Below are 18,714 nucleotides of genomic sequence, written 5' to 3'. Positions count from 1 at the left end.
ACATGTTATTTATATTTCTCACTAAAAATTCTTACAAAATCCACACTAATAGAAAATCTATTAAAATCGTCATTTTTTTAATATTACAAGATTGTTTTTCCTTTGTTTAAAATACTGATTGAATACCACAGGATTTGGACGGTCTCTAAAATAATTTTTTTAAATCCTAATCGAATGTCTCCTGATTTTTTCACAATCCTTTCAAATTCTAATTGAATATCAATAAATTTTGTTGTTCAAAAATAATTCATTAAAATCCTTTAAAATCTCAATCCAATGTACCCCCTTAGAAAGTTAGGGGGTGAATTGGATTAGGATTTTAAAAGATTTTTTTGAGCAAAAAAATCGTATAGATTTTAAAAGACTATTTAGAATTAGAGAGACTTTAAAGACTTTTTTAAAAGACTTTTTTTACAATCAAGATTTCATAAGATTGAATTTTAAAGGATTTTAATAAAATTTATAAGATTAGAAAGGACAATATGGTTTATAAGATTTTAAAAAATCATATGAATTTTTAACAAACATTCAAAATTACAAGAGTCAACAAAAAAGGAAAATGTTATACTTACAACCTATTTTTGTTTACAATATTTTACAATCATATCTTAACCGTTGATTTCTGTCAATCAACGGTTATCATTCATTGTAAATTAAATATTAATTAATGAGTTTGATTTGCGAAAATAATAATCATTGCTTGACGAAATTCAACAGTTAAGTTATGATTGTAAAAGGTTGTAAACAAAAATAGATTGTAAGTATAATCTTCCTCATAAAAAAATAACAAAGAAAAGCAATGAAATTAATAAAAAAAAGTAAAACCTAATATAATTTTCTCAGTCAGTAAAACATAATATAATTTTTAACAAACATTCAAAATTACTAAACAACAGTTTTTCACATATCTAATGGGTTGGAAATTATCTTCTTCATTTGGTACCGAAGCTATGCATATATGATTATAAGACACAATTTTTTTTAATTCTAAAAATAATTCTAAATTTGCATATAGAACCTAAAGTTCATGATAAAATTTCGTTTGGAATTTTTTGCAATTGATCTTGAAAACTTTGGGGTTTTTATTTTACGTGATGAGAGTTTTCTAACCATATATCATATACATATTTTCATTGAATATTCTAAGAAAATTTCGAATATGAAAATTTTTGAGTTTAGTTACATGAAAGTTTAGAAAATTTCTCAATTTTTTTTCAATTGATACATTGAAACCTTAAATTGCTTTGGAATTTTTGAGATACAAGCTTTTAGTTATCTATTGACAAAAAAAAAAATTGAAATCATTTTCTATAGTGAAGGAATTTCGTTCATGAATGTATTGTTACGAAATATAGGGTTCATATTATGAAAGTTTCAATCTTTCTTTAAATTGATAGTTTCATTGATGTAAAACGAATATTGGTTTGAGGGTTTTAGTTCCCTTGTTATTTTTTTTACTGTTTTATGTTATTTTTAATACAAAAATCACACATTTTTGTGCCAAGAAAAACCGCGACCCATAGCTTGAAAAATCACTTTTTAAACTTTCAAAATTTCTCAAAAATGTCTCAAAAATATGTTATTTTTGAGACAAATTATATTAAAATCTCGTTGGTTTGTTGTTTCTGGGTTGTTTTGTGATGAAAATCGCTCAAAAATATGTTTTTTCTTAGTTTTGACGAAGCTCCCATGACGGAACACAACTTCGAGGAGTCAACCTCTTGCCAAAGGAAGAAGAAAACACTGCAATAGAAGAATCTCAAGAAATCATAGGGGTTGGGGTGAGATTGTGAGAGAGGCATCATATTTATATTTTTCAGAAAAAAGTCTCACGAAATTCACACCAATAGAAAATCTATTAAAATTGTCGGATTTTTAGAAAATCCTAGGGGTTGGGGTGAGATTGTGATTCCATTGTTTAAAATCCTGATTGAATACCAACGCATTTGGACAGATTCTAAAATAATCCTTTAAAATCCTAATTGAATACCACGTGACTTTTTTTCAATCCATTAAAATCCTAATCGAATACCAACGGATTTTTTTATCCTAAAACAATCCATTAAAATCTCGATCCAATACACCCCTCTTAACTATTATGTCTATTTTACCCTTTTTACGAAAATACACTTTATTTATCTTGTTGTCATCTTCTTTTCCAAGTTTTGCACGGATTTTTATGATACAAATTTTCTTTAGTTTCAGACAAAATTTATGAAGCGCCTACAATAAGGATTTTTATTAGAGTAATTGTTTGCATAGTTGAAAATATTGTCCATTATAGTAACTTCTATTATATTGCTTAATTCCATTATTAATCATGTTTAAGTTCATTTAGTCCATTTAGTGGGAAGAGAACCATGGTAGACCAGGAAAACCCTGTCAATATACTCTGTGACCCGGGAAACCTTGGCAATCACAAATTATCAAATTTTGCCATCACCAAAACATCTGTTCCTAGTGTGCACACATCTTCCCAAAGTTGCTACTACTATGTAAAGGTATTATCATCGCGCAAGGGATATGAACCCACAAAATTCACATTCCAGATCCATGATCTCGAGGAAGACATAAATTATAATATATCATGACAGGATTATTCATTGAGGTCAAGTCGTAAAAGATCGCGTCATGACCAAGAGCTTATGTTAATTTTAAATCAGATCGAAAAAAATACAAGATTGAAGAAAATTCCAGCTCCATTGAAAATATAAAGACAAAAAATGCATTGCACCCTGTAGCTCAAACATCAACCTACTAGGCTGGGGGACAAATAAGTTATTTCTCGGAACCAATACTTAACAAAGAATTCAACTTGAGCAAGGTAGCAACATTGATAGCCGAATTCAAATAAAAAAGTTAACATCACACTGAAACTAGCAGCAGGAAACAACATCACGGATACCCAGCCAATACCAGCTACAACCTGGAACCTAATATGAGATTATAAAGTTGAAATATAATATAATATGTACCCAGGCAGCTCGGACACCCGGACTACCGGGCTGGGGGCCAACTGTTATATAAGTTGCCCATATTATATAAAGCCCAATAATGAGGCAATAGAAAGAGGAAACTAATATAATTAAAAGAAAGTATCAATCCAATATATTAATCCTAATACGACAACAATGAACCTAGACTCAGGCTTTCGGAGGAGGCACCAAAGGTCCAGAATTCCACTACCCAAAGGTAAATCCTACATGTATTGACACTTTTTTTTTCTCTCTCTACTGTTATGTTGTCACTGTGCACATACATCACTCCATTGGCTAACACTGTTATTTTTAGTGCACTGATATGCTATACTCAAGGGTATCTAGCTGATAGATATCTGAAAGAGCATTTAGATCTAACATCAACATACTAGTCTCTTGACTAGACATCTTTGTCCCTAGGATAGAATAGGCCCCCACTTATTGAAAATAAAAAAAAATAAAGAATCTTTACACGTAAATTGAAGGGTCACAACATAAGAAAACACTTCTCATACAACATGAGAAGTGTTTTTCCATATATATATATATATATATGATTTATCGTTTGTCCTGTCACCTCTTTATAACTATGTACTCCAAGTACATAGTTATAATATTAAAGTTATTTTTTTCTCACTTTTCATAAAATTTTCATAAACTTGTCGGCTGACGTGGAGAGAGAGAAAAAAAAAATTACTATTAAATTATGTACTCTGGGGAGTACATAGTTATAAGGAGGTGACTGGACAAAATCTTTTATTCCTGGACATTATATATATATATATATATATATATATATATATATATATATATATATATATATATACTGGGCATGATGTTTTCATATCATTGTAAGAATAATAAATCTTACATTCAATTTTAATAGTTATATGACTGAAGTCGCCAAAAGGTGCTCACTTAATTAGTAAAGGGGGTAATGACCTCAAGGTACGTAACAAAGTTCTCGTTATTTAACTATTTATAGAGAGCATATAAAACAATTAACTAATTAAATTAGTAAATCAATAAAAATAATTATATAAATAAAACTTTCATAAGAACTTGCATGGATGTGGTTGCTTTAGGACTCCTTTGGATGGGTTTTTTTTGTATATATGAAAAAGTACTTCTCATTATAAATTAGTTTGCATGTCTGCTTTAAAAAAAAGTCAAAAACCTATTTTTTTTGGAAGCTGAAATTTTAGTTTCTAAAAAGAATAAAAGTCAAAAGTCAAATATTTTTTTAAAAAATATAAATAATTTTAACTTTTATAAAGACTTCTAAAATAAACAAGAAATAAAAGATACTTTTTTTGAAAAAGCCAAACAAACAGGCTGTTAACGGGTTTGACCATTGGAATATGATGTTGATAAACATAAGAAACAATAAAATATAACTCTAGTTATTCTGAAATCATTATACTTATACGTTGAAGTCATGAAAATTCAAAAATAGTATAAACTAATTATTTTTTAACCTTTCATATATTGGAGACATAATTAGTTATTTTCCATTTCCGCAGTTAAATTCAAGCCTGATTTAATGTCCTAATGAAATCTAATCTTATTTAACGTAGGTGTGCACCAACCAAATCGTTAAGATTACCCAAAAAAAAAATTAAAAAATCGTTCAACATTTGGATTTTTGGAGACCACTAGAAGTTCCCAATGACACCGTTGTGGATGATGCATCAAATCCACCGCTGCTTTCTTAAGACTCATAGCTAAGACCGTACATATCGCAGCATAGTTATTACGTTAGGTTATCCAAAAAATAAATAAAAAAACTCGCATTAGTTTGTTTTGTTTCTTCTTCTTTCCCAAACAAGTTAAAATCCTATTATTATTCTAGAAACAGAATAACCTCTTTTCGCTCTGTGTCGAATCGCGACACATGGCTATCGTGAGTGGTCCAAAAATAAAAGGGCCACATTGCCATTCGTTGTTTCCCAATATTAATGAATCAAATCAGAACAACCACTTAGTAAGGAGAAACCTTTCATTGGGCTTACGGCGGGTGAGTGGTTGTGACCACCATACGACGACGACCGACGACGACGACGATCATCGCACGCACACGGCCACCACCTCTCCCCGTCGATAACTCGCCCTCTTAATTGATTTGCATCACCAAGATTCAAAATTTTAACAAACCCCACCAAAAAAGAAGAAAAAAAATAAAAAATGTCCATGGTTACATCACCATTTCAGCTTCTAGAAATCAATCTCATATCTGCACAAGATCTAACACCAGTTAACAAAGCCATAAAGGCCTACGCAGTTGCGTGGTTGCACCCTGAACGCAAATTAACCACCCAAATAGACCAAGTTGGTCACAACAACCCAACATGGAACGAGAAATTCGTCTTCCGTGTCGATGAAGAATTCCTCAATTCCGAAAGCTCTGTAATCATGATCGAGATCTACACGTCAGCATGGCTACGTGATGTTCTCATTGGAACCGTTGGCGTTCTCGTCAGTAACCTCCTTCCAGCGTCTTCACGCGCAGGAAACCGCAAACCGAAGCTGCGTTTCGTTGCTCTGCAGATTCGAAGACCCTCTGGTCGACCACAGGGGATTCTTAACATTGGTGTTGCCCTCCTTGATAGAACCATGAGAAGCATGCCTATCTATTCCGATCTCAGTGCCTCCGCTGTTGGTTATCGTGATTTGATGGACTCCAATAAGAAGAAATCAAATACCAAAGAGAACAGTGAAAGATCGCCTATGGATTCCAACCACTTGTTGACTCTACAACGCTCCCAGAGCGAGAAGAATGACTCCACCATCAATGATTATACCTATGATGCTGCAAGATTAGGTCATGGTTATGTCCTCGATGGCCACGACTCCGAATTGAGTGCACCGTTCCCGCGAAGAATCGGAAATGATGAGTCGCTCTGTTCCGACGTAGGGCCGTCGCCGTCGGTGGTGGCAGCCGCGATTGCCAAGGGGTTGTATCCCTTGCCGCCGGCTCCGCCGCGGACGGCGGAAAGCTCGGCGATTGATGGATGGTCGGAGAATAACAGCACGGAAGGGATGAAGACTAAGATTGAGAGGTGGAGGAATGAGCTTACTCCGGCTTATGAAAACTATGACGTTGACAAGAAGAAGCCCAAGCAAACGCCGAAGCGTGTTGGTCAAACGCCGAGACGCCCCAATCGTCGCAACGGGTTGTTTTCGTGTTTTGGCACTGCGTTTGGGTGTGAGTTTTCGATTACTTGCGGTGGGGGTAACCGCAAGAAGAGGCATGGAAGTGGCAAGGCTCATCTAACAAGTGCATCTGAGCTCACTTATGAAGAATCCTTCATTTAATGAATTGAGGAAAAACACATAAAACAGCAGCTTAGGGCCTGTTTTTTTTCATTTCTTTTTTAAATTTTTTTCATTTTTTTTATTTTTTTAGTTTTGAGAACGGGAAAAAAAAAGAAAGAACTTGGTTGGTAATAATGGGTGTTTTGTAAAAATATTCTAAAAGCAATCGGTGATTTTTAGTTTTTAGAATAGAAATGGAGAAACCTGGTTTCGTTAATTTTTGGTTTTTCAATTGGAGAACACTACATTTTCATTGCGTGCACTGCACTGCCCCGACGCGTCTAGTGGAGTGATGTGGTCGTGGATACATAGGAGGTGCTGTAATTAAATTGGGATGTACCAGAGAAGCAGAAGGAGGGTAGCATCATAAGCATTGCCTCCGTTTGAGAATATCAGGATGCTAAGGGTGTTGCCATGGAGTACTGCTGTTACATTCTTCTGTGTCATCCATTTCATCTTTTCTTTTTTCTTTTCCCTTCTTTTTCTTAACTTAAGTCTTGTGAAAATGTACATTGCCATTCAATTGATTGAGTTACCCAGAATTTATACATATTTTTTAATTCTTTATTGAAATCTTGACATTTTGTTCCCTAATTCATATTTATTCTCTATAACTGCGTGATTGTTGGTCGAATATTATTTTGCAATATTATGTTTGATTTTATGAGTCTGATATAACTCGTTTTGACAATGGCCAATAATATATGCGATGTTACTTCTACTTATAATTTTACCATATCTTCCTGGACCGGTCATTAATCACAATATTATGGGCTGACGATTAGGTCTTAAAAGGAGCTGAATTCCTGCATTTGAAAATATCTTGAGTAATACGAGAGTATTGAATATTTACTACATCTTTTATAATAATTTTTTTTCTATTTTATCCATTTTTTTATGGTTATTATGACTTAAACCTCATTTCCCCTATTTTTAGTAAAGAAGTATATACTCCTATAATAATGCCAAAGATATGCTTATTGTATTCTTAAAATTCAATAAATAATCTTTCATCCCTTCATTTCGAGCATCCCTCTTTTCTTAGTAAAGAAGTATATACTCCTATAATACCAAATATTTCTAGTGTATTGCCTCACTTGCAATGGGGTCCATAGGCCAAATATGCTCAATATGACTCATACCACCCCTCTTCTTCATTAATTAAGGAGACACCTCCTATGCACCACTCACAGCCTTAGGGGCACTCTGACCCTTATCTTCCCCTGGTTCTCAGTACTTATACAATAATTCTATTATTGAACTTTAGTCTATAATACCGTCTTACTAAATCACTGTTATATTGAAATATTATACTACAATAAATCACATCCTTAACACCAAAACAAATTATTTCATGTATTTCAACTACCAGCAGCCACGCCTTGTTAGCATGACTCTGGACCGGGTTGCTCTTGCTCTTCCACACATTAAAGGGAAAGAAATGTAAGGTGATAATTGAACATACCAAATATTTATTGGATCTGTTTTAACGTAATAAAAGCGGCTGGCTTCCCTGGACCAAGATGGCATTAATCAAATGGCAGTAAGTAAGTAATCTTATTCTCGGTGGTGTGAAAAAACAATGGCGCTCCTGAATTCCAATGTACGAACCCAAGCAGGACCAGTAGTATTTTCCAATTGTGCGGCGTTACCTGGGTATAGCAACGGCTTTTATTTGGCGCAGGAGGCATTACTTTGTCTTGTTGGAACGTCGTATTGCAATTATTGTAAATAACTTATCTTATATGCAGTAACAACGGAAAAAGTGAATCCTAAATAAATTATGTAAATACATTTTTTAAAATCTTTATTTATTAAATGAATTATGTCTTTAAAATAACTAAGTTTGATGATTTTTTTATTTTATTATTATTAATTTAATTTTAGTATATTATCAGCACAAAAATATTTTAATCTTATATTATTATTATAATTATATTTTTTTGGGATTATTATTATTATTTTAATTTTTTTAACAAAAGTGGTTTAAACTTTGGGGTTTGATTTTTTCATGTTAAATGAGAATTCAATTCTTATGTTGTAGAGATAAAAAGAATGTGGGACCCAGGTGTTAGAAAAAATTATATGTAAAAAAAATTAGAGTAAATACTCTTTTTGGTCCCTAGCAATATTAGCGAAATCCATTTTAGTCCCTGACAATGTAAAAGTACCAAATTGGTCCCTAAAGTTATGAAAAAAGGGCCACGTTAGTCCTTCTGTTAACTCCTCCGTCACGGTCAAACTAACGGTGCTCATGTGGCACGTTATCTGCTGACGCGGACTCCACGGTGGACACGGTGGAAAGCTGGACGACGACGTTTTGAATGAAAAGGATAGTAAAGCTTTCCAAAGGACAAACGACGTCGTTTTATTCTTCAGAAATGAAGAAGCACCAACACTGCAAGTAACCGTGGAGACTCATTTTTTTCACTAAGTTATTGCATATGATTGGAAGACCATTGTTGACCTCCACTGGAAGCTTCGTTGAACGGTGAGGGTTGTCGAAGACGGTGGTTGCAGGGAAGGCAATCAAGCGTGGACTTTGAAGGTTGTCGAAAGGCTGGTCCTGTGGTGGTTAAGGGAAGTTCGAGTGTGCTGGTTTTCTTACATGCAGGTAAGTGTTTTTTTAGGAAATCTTCAATATTTGTGGTCCCCCAACACCTGATGTTGTCTATTCTTTGTTGGAGAATGGTCCCCCATGTGCGCTCCATTGTGAGTTATCATGGTTAGGGTTAAAAAAAAATACCCATTTATGTATGTGGTCCCCTTCATTACCGGTTTGTAAAGTATATTGCCATTTTTTAGTGCATTGTGGTCACCAATTTTTTAGAGCATGCATAATTTGTAAAGGTGCAATTTTTTTCCACGTTATTGGCTTGTCCCCCCTCTCGGCAGTGATGAGTTTGATGTACATGGTTATTGCCATTTTTTAAATTGGTTTGTGGCCCCTGATGTTCGCATGAATATATTGTAATTTACAGCCCTGTGTTGCTTTTTTTTCCAGATGGATGAATACATAGTGATAAGGTATCATCATGGGGGTGTGTTGAGGAGAGATGATAAAGGGGTCCTAACCTATGTAAATGGCAAAATGGTTGACTTACCTGAGATGGATGTTGACTTCGTCAACCTGCGTGACCTTGATACTCTGTTCAAGGGTCATGGGTATGAGACGTGTAAGCAAATGTTGTGGCTCATGCCAAACGCAACGGATTTAGATGTAGGTTTAAGGCCTTTGAATACAAACGCTGATATTGTGGAGATGGTCAAGGCTGCATTGAGTAATGGAAATCTCATAGAAATTTATTTTGAAGATTGCATTGCAACCCCTGTCTATGTTTCACCAGAAGAAGTTATTGCACATGCACATGAGGGTGGCAGTGGTGGAGAGGAGGATGAGGGTGGCAGTGGTGATGGGTTGGAGGATGAGGGTGGCAGTGGTGATGGGTCGGAGGATGAGGGTGGTAGTGGTCATAGGTTGGAGGATGAGGGTGGCAGTGGTCATGGGTTTTCTACTGATTCAGAAGATAGTGTGGAGGATGAGGCAAATAATCCTCCTCCACCTATGTATGATACAGAAACAGAGAGTGAAGAGGAGTGCGAGGGGAAGGGTAAAGCTGCTGGAAAAAAAAAGCAAAAGAGAACGAAAAAAAAGAAGGTTGAAGATGTGGCAAGGGAAGATACAATGGAAGAGGAGGAGAAGTCAATGTCTTTCGAGGAGGGTGGGTATGGGTATAACTCTGAAGAGTTGAACACGCCTCCTTCAAGTGGTGCTGAAGAGGATGAAAAGGTTGTCAATCCAAAATTTAATGTGCATGAGGATTTTGGTCATGTGCACTTAGAGGTAGGAATGGAGTTTGCGAGTCTTCAATTATTTAAAAATGCTGTCAAAGACTACAGTATTGATCTAGGAAGACAATTCAAGTGGCTGAAGAATGACAAAGTAAGGGCCCGAGCAAAGTGTAGTAATGATGAATGTGATTGGACGATTTACTGTTCGTGGAACAACAAAATGAAAGCTTTCCAAATCAAGACTTTTAATAACATACACACTTGCTGCAGACTTTTTAGAAACAAGAGGGCAAGTAGGGATTGGGTTGCGAAGAAGTTAGAAAAAAGGCTAATGACACAGCCGAACATGACAAGGGCTGAGGCCTACGACCACATGAAAGAGGAGTACAAAGTTCATGTCCATTTGAAGAAAGTGACCAAAGCACTTCAGAAAGCCAAGGCCAAAATAGAAGGGTGCGAAAAAGAACAGTACGCAAAATTGAGAGACTACTTAGGTGAGCTATTGAGAAGCAATCCAGGGTCTACATGTCAAATGCAAGTGATCCCACAACCTGATCCGAACTCCTCTCCCATATTTTCTAAGTTGTACATTTGTCTGGATGCATGCAAGAAAGGGTTCAAAGCTGGCTGCAGGCCCTTAATTGGTTCAAAGGATATTATGGAGGTCAATTGTTAAGTGCAGTTGGTGAGGATGCCAACAAAAGTTTCTATGTCATTGCATATGCAATTGTTGATAGTGAAACAAAAGAGAACTGGAAGTGGTTTTTAACCCTATTACAGGAAGATATTGGCCCTCACGCAGTGTTTGGATGGAATTTTATTTCTGACCAACAGAAGGTGTGTTAAGCTTGTTTCATTTCAACTTGCTTAAGTATTCAGATTGATCCAATTGTTGAATGATTTTTTTCTGCTGTTATTTACCTGCATTGCTGACCCTATCATGATTACATAAACTGCATTTTTAACTGCATTGCTGATGTTAAGTGCATTGCTGATGTTTAGTGCATTTCTGATGTTAAGTGCATTCCTGATAATGTCAGGGACCAATTAGTCCCTCGTGCAATTTGTCAGGGACCATAACGACCCTCGATGGCAATTGCCAGGGACCTATTTGATCTTCGTCTATTTGATTCAGCAACACTTTGTGGCAATCTATATATGTTTTTGTGATACCTTTTTTTTTGTGTCTGTGTGTAGGGGCTGATTCCAGCACTGCAAGAGGTGATGCCTGGTGCATATCATCGTTTTTGTGTGCAGCACGTTTGGAAGAATTTCATAAAGCAATGGAAAGACAAGGCAATTCGAGCCATAGTTTGGGAGTGTTCAAGATGCACCACTGTCCCCCAGTTCCAGCAATGCATGGCACGATTGAAAGTAAAGAATGAGGCTGCATGGAAGTACTTGGATGGCATCCAGCCCTCAAGTTGGGTGAAAGCTTATTTCAGCCACTGGTCTAAATGTGATAATATCACAAACAACATAGCAGAGGTATGGAATGCCAAGATCGTTGGATATAGGTCAAAACCGATTATCACTCTATTGGAGGAACTGAGATGCTACATTATGAGGAGGATGGCTGCACATCAGAGGGTGTTAGGAACTGTTCGGGGTAAAATAGCTCCTGCTCAGCAATTGAAACTGGATCAGTTAAAGGTTCTTAGCAATTCATGGACACCCACTTGGACTGGAAATCTGCAGCAAGATATGTATGAGGTCAGGGGGAAAGGTGATAGAGTTGGAGTCAATTTAACAACACATACATGTGCATGCAATGTATGGCAGTTGACTGGACTGCCTTGTGAGCATGCTATAGCAGCAATTTGTCACAAAAACGAGCCAGCCGAGAACTATGTCCATCAATGGCTTACAGTTGATGCATTGCATGCCACATATGAGCACACCTTAAACCCAGTGAACTCGGACAAGTATTGGCCTGCATCTGATGAACCCAAACCTCTTCCACCAAAACTGAAAAGGCCAATTGGGCGACCCAAGAAACACAGGAAGAAGGACCCAACTGAAGACCAAGGGAGCATGACAAAGAAAGTTAAAAGGACATATGAAGCCAAGTGTAGTAAGTGTGGTCAGACTGGACACTATGGCAAGAGTTGTAAGGGGCCAGCAGCTTCCAAAACAGACAAGAGCCAAGCAAGACCACAATATGTGAGGATTGGCACAGACTCAGTAAATGAAATCCCATTAAGTCAAGGAGGCCCGTCAGAAATTGGTAGTTCTCAGGCACAACAAATCAACTTGAGAGGATGCAGCCCACCTCCTTCAAATCCAGAAGAAGCAAATGCAGTGTTGACTGAAGAGACAATTAAGGCAGCCAGCACTGGCACACGAAGCAGATTTATGCACTTCATGACAACACCTGGTTTTATGCCACCAAGGCGATCCTCAAGAAAATGAGCTGCTGATGAAGACGAACAAGGGAGTAGTGCATGAGCCAACTGAAAATGAGTGGATATAATGCCCTTTTTTTGTACATTCTGGCCATTTTTTTTGGGAGGCCTTTTACAGATATAATGTAATCATTTTGATGCATGGCCAAGATTGTATTTATAGGCCTCACTTGTAATTTCTATCAGTTGGCTTTTATTTGTAATGCACTACTGGTTTGTAGTTGTAGGAATGTGATAAGTTCATTTTGATGAATGTGATAAGTTCATGTCCATTTTATGTTTTTTAACTGAGTTAGCTTGTTGTTGGTCATTTAGCTGCCATATTTGCATTCTGGTGCAGGTTTGTGCTGTGTTACTGATTAAACAGATCATGTCCAATTTTCTGGATGCAGGGACCAATTAGGACCCCGACAATCATTGTCGGGGACCAATTTGGACCTCTACACGCTGCATTTTTGTGATACTTCTATTTTGTTGATCTGGACTGCATTCAAAAGCATATAAGTCAGGGACAGCAAGTGTATCTGATGTAATGCACTACTGTTTTTTAAAATGAGTGCTGCATTTTGTTGATTTGGACATCAACAACTCATGTCCTATAATTCTGGAATCAGGGACCAATAAGTGCCCCGTGCACTTTGTCAGGGACCAAAACGACCCTCGACTAACATTGCCAGGGACCTAATTGGTTCTCGTGTTTTGCAATCAGTAACAAAATATGCATAACAATATGCAACTTCTGTATCAGCAATGTCATGAGTTATGTGTCTATATCAGTAGCAATCTATATCTGTTTGTGATACAATGTAGAAATCTTTTATCCTTCATTCGATGCCTATCTATGCAATAATATATAATGCCATAATATATTAAGGAATACATTCAAGGCTTTTTTATAATAGGCCATATGATAATACACACAAACAGATTTGAACTAACAACAGGAAGGAGTACTCATTACAATTCACTGAAGCAAAAATACATTTGGGTCACTTTTTTTCACTTTTACCACACTAACAACAAACATATAGATCATGATCATACCCACACAAGCACCTAAGACCCTAGCTGACCTATCAACTGTCCTAATTTTTTTGTCCATCCTAACTAACTCCTCCACCATCTTCAAGTATACATCATTCAGTTTTCTTTCCTGCTGATGAAGCTTCATTCCTTGCTCAGTAATCTTCACATCTTGCTCTCTCATCATCATCTCCACATACTTTAACTTGAAGTTAATTTCAGCAACATCCAACTCCACAGTGTGAATTCTTGCTTCTTCCAGTTCCATGGGTTCATTACACATGTCATCTACCCATCTAAAAAAATCACAATAGGGCTTCTTCACCTGAAAAAATAAACACCATGGTTAGCAAGTGTTCCAACTCAATAAAGGAGTAGATTACAAATTCGTACCTTGAAGTTAGGACACCCAAGGAAAGCCCTGTTTGGGTTCCTCTCAGTTTTGGAGGTATAGACAATACTTTGTCTCCCACATTTGCACCTCCAACCAGTGGTCCTTGCCATTGTTCTTCCCCCCATTGATTTACTCTCACTTGACCCCCCCATGCCAGAAGAAACACTCATCTTCTCTCACGCCCAGAAATCCGATTGATGGCTTAATGTCTTTCGTCGAGTTTCAATCATCAAAGTGCAAACTTTCTGGCGGCGTTTTGCTGTTTACAGATTTGCTCATCAATTTGGGGGATGGAGTTTCCGGTTTAGGGTTCTATTGAAGGCATTTCGGTTTTTTTCAATTTTAGGGTTCATTATTTGGGTTTTATCAATTAATTGCATTCAAGTAAAACGACGTCGCGCTTTCCATGGGTGTCCACCGTCGTCGTCCAGCTTTCCACCGTGTCCACCGTGGAGTCCGCGTCAGCAGATAACGTGCCACATGAGCACCGTTAGTTTGACCGTGACAGAGGAGTTGACAGAAGGACTAACGTGGCCCTTTTTTCATAACTTTAGGGACCAATTTGGCACTTTTACATTGTCAGGGACTAAAATGGATTTCGCTAATATTGCTAGGGACCAAAAAAGGTATTTACTCAAAAAATTATATGTAGAACCCATGTCAGCACAAAAATCGAAGGGTGTGTAGGAAAATTTGAATTCTCGTATTAAACACAATTATAAAACCCTTAAACTTTATCAATCATAATACCGAGTATCTTCAGTCCTTGAGACTGAAGCTTGAAGCTGCACTGCACAATCCACCCTCTCTTAATCGAAGAAGGGGCACAACTGGCACGTACTCTCTCTCTCTCTCTCTATTCGTTGGTTGCAACTCCACCATTCGCCTGCGCTAGGGAAATCTAAGGTAGAGTGCCTTTCCGCGGTGTTTTCTTCCTTTTCTGCTTTTGATAAAAATGCATGCTCTCTCTTTTTTTTTAAATCTTATATGGCCTCGCTAATAGTTACTCACCGTTTCGTAACATTGTGTGACTCACTCTCTGCTTTTTCCTGCATCTACGTTTTGATTCAATGCCTTTATTTACGATGAATGAGTGATCTTAGGTTATTAAGTGATTTCTCTCGACCCTCAATTGTAAGCTAAATAGGAATCTACAGATCAATTCCTTTATTTATTTTTTTAAATTTAGGCATAATTTGGATTCTGTGAATTAGTAAATTGGTAGGCCAATGAACATCTTGATGCATGGTATATTATATTGTTGGATACTTTGAGGCATGTTAGATTTCTATTATTGTACAATTAGGCATGCCAACAGGCCAGGCCTGTTTCCCAAACATAAAGCTTAAGTTCCACTTCAAATAAAGTTTCCAAATCCCTACTTGTGTTACAATATACCCCATAACATGATGAACTCTCATTTGTATCCTGTTTTCTTCGAGTTAAACTGCAAAGAAGGCTAGTCTAAAATATGTATTATATAAAATTTCTTATTAGGTGCAATGGATTGGGCTTTTGTGCATAGAACATGGGATAAGTGGGCTTCTACCAACATTGGTTATTCTGGTGAGCAAGATTTAGCTTTGAAGTGATGCAGATATGCATAAATGTGTTGAGATGTTAAAATCATTTTTTTTTTTAAATGTTAATTTATAGGTATTGTAGATTGGTAACATATATCCAATCCTTGTATCTTGTAGGTTATCCTTTAAAGGCTGCTTTGCTGATTAATTATGACCCAACTGGACCATCTCGCTTGTTATCTACCATGTAAGAAGGATTACAATTTATTTTTTATATGAATTTTATATTATTGTTATCTGGTGTGGGGATTTTTTTTTTTCAAGTGAGAAATAGATGAAGATGAATAAACAACGTAAGTGTTGCCTATTATCTAGTGTCTTTCTAAATGGAACTTTTACCATTCAGTTTTGATGAACTTCTTTTCATATGAAACTTCTTCTGGTTCTTTATTATCTTGTCCCAGGCTTCCATGATAATACCAATTTATGATGATAACGAATTTTCTCTTTTGGATGGAGTGCTCTATGAGCACCCCTTAACTACTTAAAATAAGCAAACAAGGACTACTATTGTCGTTTGAAATATACTTGATTGACTTCTCCATCAATTTCCCAAAGCTACATAGTATCTTCATGCGTCTCATTCTCATTCATGTTCAGTAGTTTATATCTCACTTCATTCCATAGGATCAAATGCAATCTCCTGCCTTGTTAGTATCATAGTGTCTGTTCAGTAAAGCTGTTATGCAGAAGCTGTTCTGGCTATTGTATCAACAGCCAAATTGTTGTCACATAGTTTTTTATCTTAACAAAAAAATAGTTGTAACATTTTAAGCTGTTCTGTGATTTTGTTTGAAACTCTCTATAATACTATCAGTGGTCGAAGAATTTAAGTACTTGTTTTTGAAAAAATTTGTATGTTGTCTGGTAAACTTCATGATGGCTTTGTTGAAGCACCTCTATTGCATATTTGGATTTCTCTTTTTGTTATTTCTAGAAATATTGGATGTGTCAATTTGGCTATTGGATAGCGCAGTGCTGAACAAGAAGGAATAAAAGCCAATCCCATTGAGTTGAATCACTTTGTGGACTTCATCAAACACAATAAACTCCAGACAGAGAGCTTCATTATTGGGTCCAATCAGTGTAAGCTTGAACATATCTGCATTTTGTTTGCCTAAATAATTACTTGCTGTTTTGTTTGGGGGAAGGGGTGTTGGTGGTATTTTTGTCTGTTGACTTCTTTTTTTGTGCCCTCTACTATAAGGACATTTTGAAATTGCTGAGTATTGAATAATATACTACTTTAAGGATTTGCCGACATATCTAGGTAATTAGGGGTTTAAGACTCTAGGAGAGTCGGGCTAGGGATCAATAACTAGTGGAACATATGTGCCCTTGATACTTTTTTCTATTTGTGCAATGGTGAGGGATAATAAACTGTTTTGTATATATGCAGTTGTGAACTGTATGCTGCCATCTTATAGTAGTTAAAGAGGTCTGAGGAGAGTTAAAAAAAGAATTACAGTTATTGCTTAAGTATATCTGGCAATATGTGAACAAGTCACATAATTGTTGGAAGTTTTCCCTAGAGCATTTTACTAATTTAGGAGAACCACAGCACACAAGCGTGTGCATGACTGAATGTGTGAATATGCACCTATCTTGTACATCTTCTAATCCAAATCCCTGTGAGTATGGAACTTGGTGGACGGGCAACATTTGGACCTAAGTCAAAGTCTACTCTAGACCAATTTCATCAGTGAAAACTAAATTCTACGAACTCCTAGTAGCTTCATAGAGTTCATGGTGAAGTTCTAGATAAATATGATCTTATATTGAACATTTTATTAATCTGAATTAACTTCTCTTTGGGGTTCTACTCTTCAGCTAGTTACTTAGATTTGCTTGTTTTGTGCTCAAAACAGCTAAGAGCGCTTTTGAAAGAAAAAAAAATGATTATTCCCCAAAAATTAAGCATTACCAAACTTGCACTTAGCACGAGTTTGAAAATTTATGAAGTTCTGGATTACAGATAGGTAGGGAGATGCATGCTATTCTATACGTGATGATATTGCATGTCATTAGAATCATTACACTTTTTGTGCATTATAGGTAACATTATCCATTGCTATGGTGCATTGCAGTTCTCTTCTCATACTTACTAATAGAAATTTTGATGGCAGACTTGGTCACGTCAATTCACGAGAATTGGTTTAGTGCAAGGTGCATAAACACATCAAAGCCTGCTGGTGAAGGTGCAATTGTTATGCAAACAGCAGCATATATCTTGGTTGCTCTGTAAGCATATATTTCTACTTCAGCGTGTTTATCATGGACTACAAATGCACTTTACTTGCGGATTTCCTCTCTCTCTTTCTTTGTCTGCTCATCTTTTGGTTTTGCAGGTATGAAGGTTCCATTGGTCCAGCATCTCGTGCTATGGCAGCTGCTGATCAGTTAACTTGGCAATTAGGGCGAAAAAATCTTTAGAATGGTCCTCCTTCAGATCCGTAGCATGCACTTATATAAGGGCCAATTTGTTTTATAGTTTTTGCTTTTCCAGTTTTAATTCAGATTGTTGCGGTTAAGTATCTTGGTGATGGAGCTATCACAACTATATTGGTTGCAGTATATGGTGAGGATCCAACCGGTCCAAAGGGAAAGGCTTATTGATAGGAGATTAAATGTGCTAGTCCTGTTTCACTTGACCATCCCTTCCTGTGTTACCTGTTGCTTTTTTTTTTTTTTTGATAACAACCTGTTGCTTTTTCACTCATTAAAGAGAACGAAACCATAGTCACAAGCGAGCATTACTTTGATGTATAACTTCGTTTTATACCAACTAGATTATTCTACCCGTTAGGTGTAGGAATTGTTAAGTGACGCACATGTTTGTTAATTTTTTTTTTTTTTTTGGTAAATACATGTTTGTTAAATTATTATAGTAAATATAAACATATTTTGATGTAAATTTACTTTCTTGCCTCATAAATATAAAATTAATTGAGAGTAGTAACATACTAACATGCCATAAAAGAAACAATGATTGGACCAGTGAGATGTGACATTAAACTAGTAGTCATAAATTTTATAGTATGTAATATATATATATATATATATATATATATATATATATATATATATATATATATATATATATATATATATATATATATATTAGATTGACACAAAACGAATTGAAATAGTGACACAAAATTTAAAGGCTATATTTTTGCTGAGAAATAAATAGTGGAGAGGTGAGGAACTAAATTGAAGGATGA

The 18,714-nt window shown here is 36.0% G+C and overlaps 3 protein-coding genes across 3 annotated transcripts; 2 read left to right on the top strand and 1 right to left on the bottom strand.

Annotated features, from left to right (window-relative positions):
* The first annotated feature begins 5,162 nt into the window (after positions 1 to 5,162).
* Positions 5,163 to 6,293, top strand: LOC133286984 (uncharacterized). The gene has a single exon (XM_061484525.1). The coding sequence runs from the start codon at positions 5,163 to 5,165 to the stop codon at positions 6,291 to 6,293; it is 1,131 nt and encodes a 376-aa protein (XP_061340509.1).
* Positions 6,294 to 13,454: 7,161 nt separating this feature from the next.
* Positions 13,455 to 14,017, bottom strand: LOC133286983 (uncharacterized). Its single transcript, XM_061484524.1, has 2 exons — positions 13,907 to 14,017; positions 13,455 to 13,838 (listed from the first exon to the last, which is right to left on the bottom strand). The coding sequence occupies exons 1-2, from the start codon at positions 14,015 to 14,017 to the stop codon at positions 13,455 to 13,457; spliced, it is 495 nt and encodes a 164-aa protein (XP_061340508.1).
* Positions 14,018 to 14,670: 653 nt separating this feature from the next.
* Positions 14,671 to 18,203, top strand: LOC133286966 (uncharacterized). Its single transcript, XM_061484506.1, has 6 exons — positions 14,671 to 14,813; positions 15,405 to 15,473; positions 15,608 to 15,677; positions 16,467 to 16,576; positions 17,617 to 17,731; positions 17,839 to 18,203. Exons 2-6 carry the CDS (start codon positions 15,410 to 15,412, stop codon positions 17,921 to 17,923), a joined length of 444 nt encoding a protein of 147 aa, XP_061340490.1. The 5' UTR covers positions 14,671 to 14,813; positions 15,405 to 15,409; the 3' UTR covers positions 17,924 to 18,203.
* Positions 18,204 to 18,714: the final 511 nt, after the last annotated feature.

The sequence above is a fragment of the Gastrolobium bilobum genome, unplaced genomic scaffold, assembly GCF_033153095.1.
Source record: "Gastrolobium bilobum isolate Gb01-03AN ecotype WA unplaced genomic scaffold, APGP_CSIRO_Gbil_v1 utg3810, whole genome shotgun sequence".
NCBI classification, from domain to species: domain Eukaryota; kingdom Viridiplantae; phylum Streptophyta; class Magnoliopsida; order Fabales; family Fabaceae; genus Gastrolobium; species Gastrolobium bilobum.
Note: the sequence above shows the minus strand (reverse complement) of the source record. Positions and strands in the feature narration are given on the sequence as shown.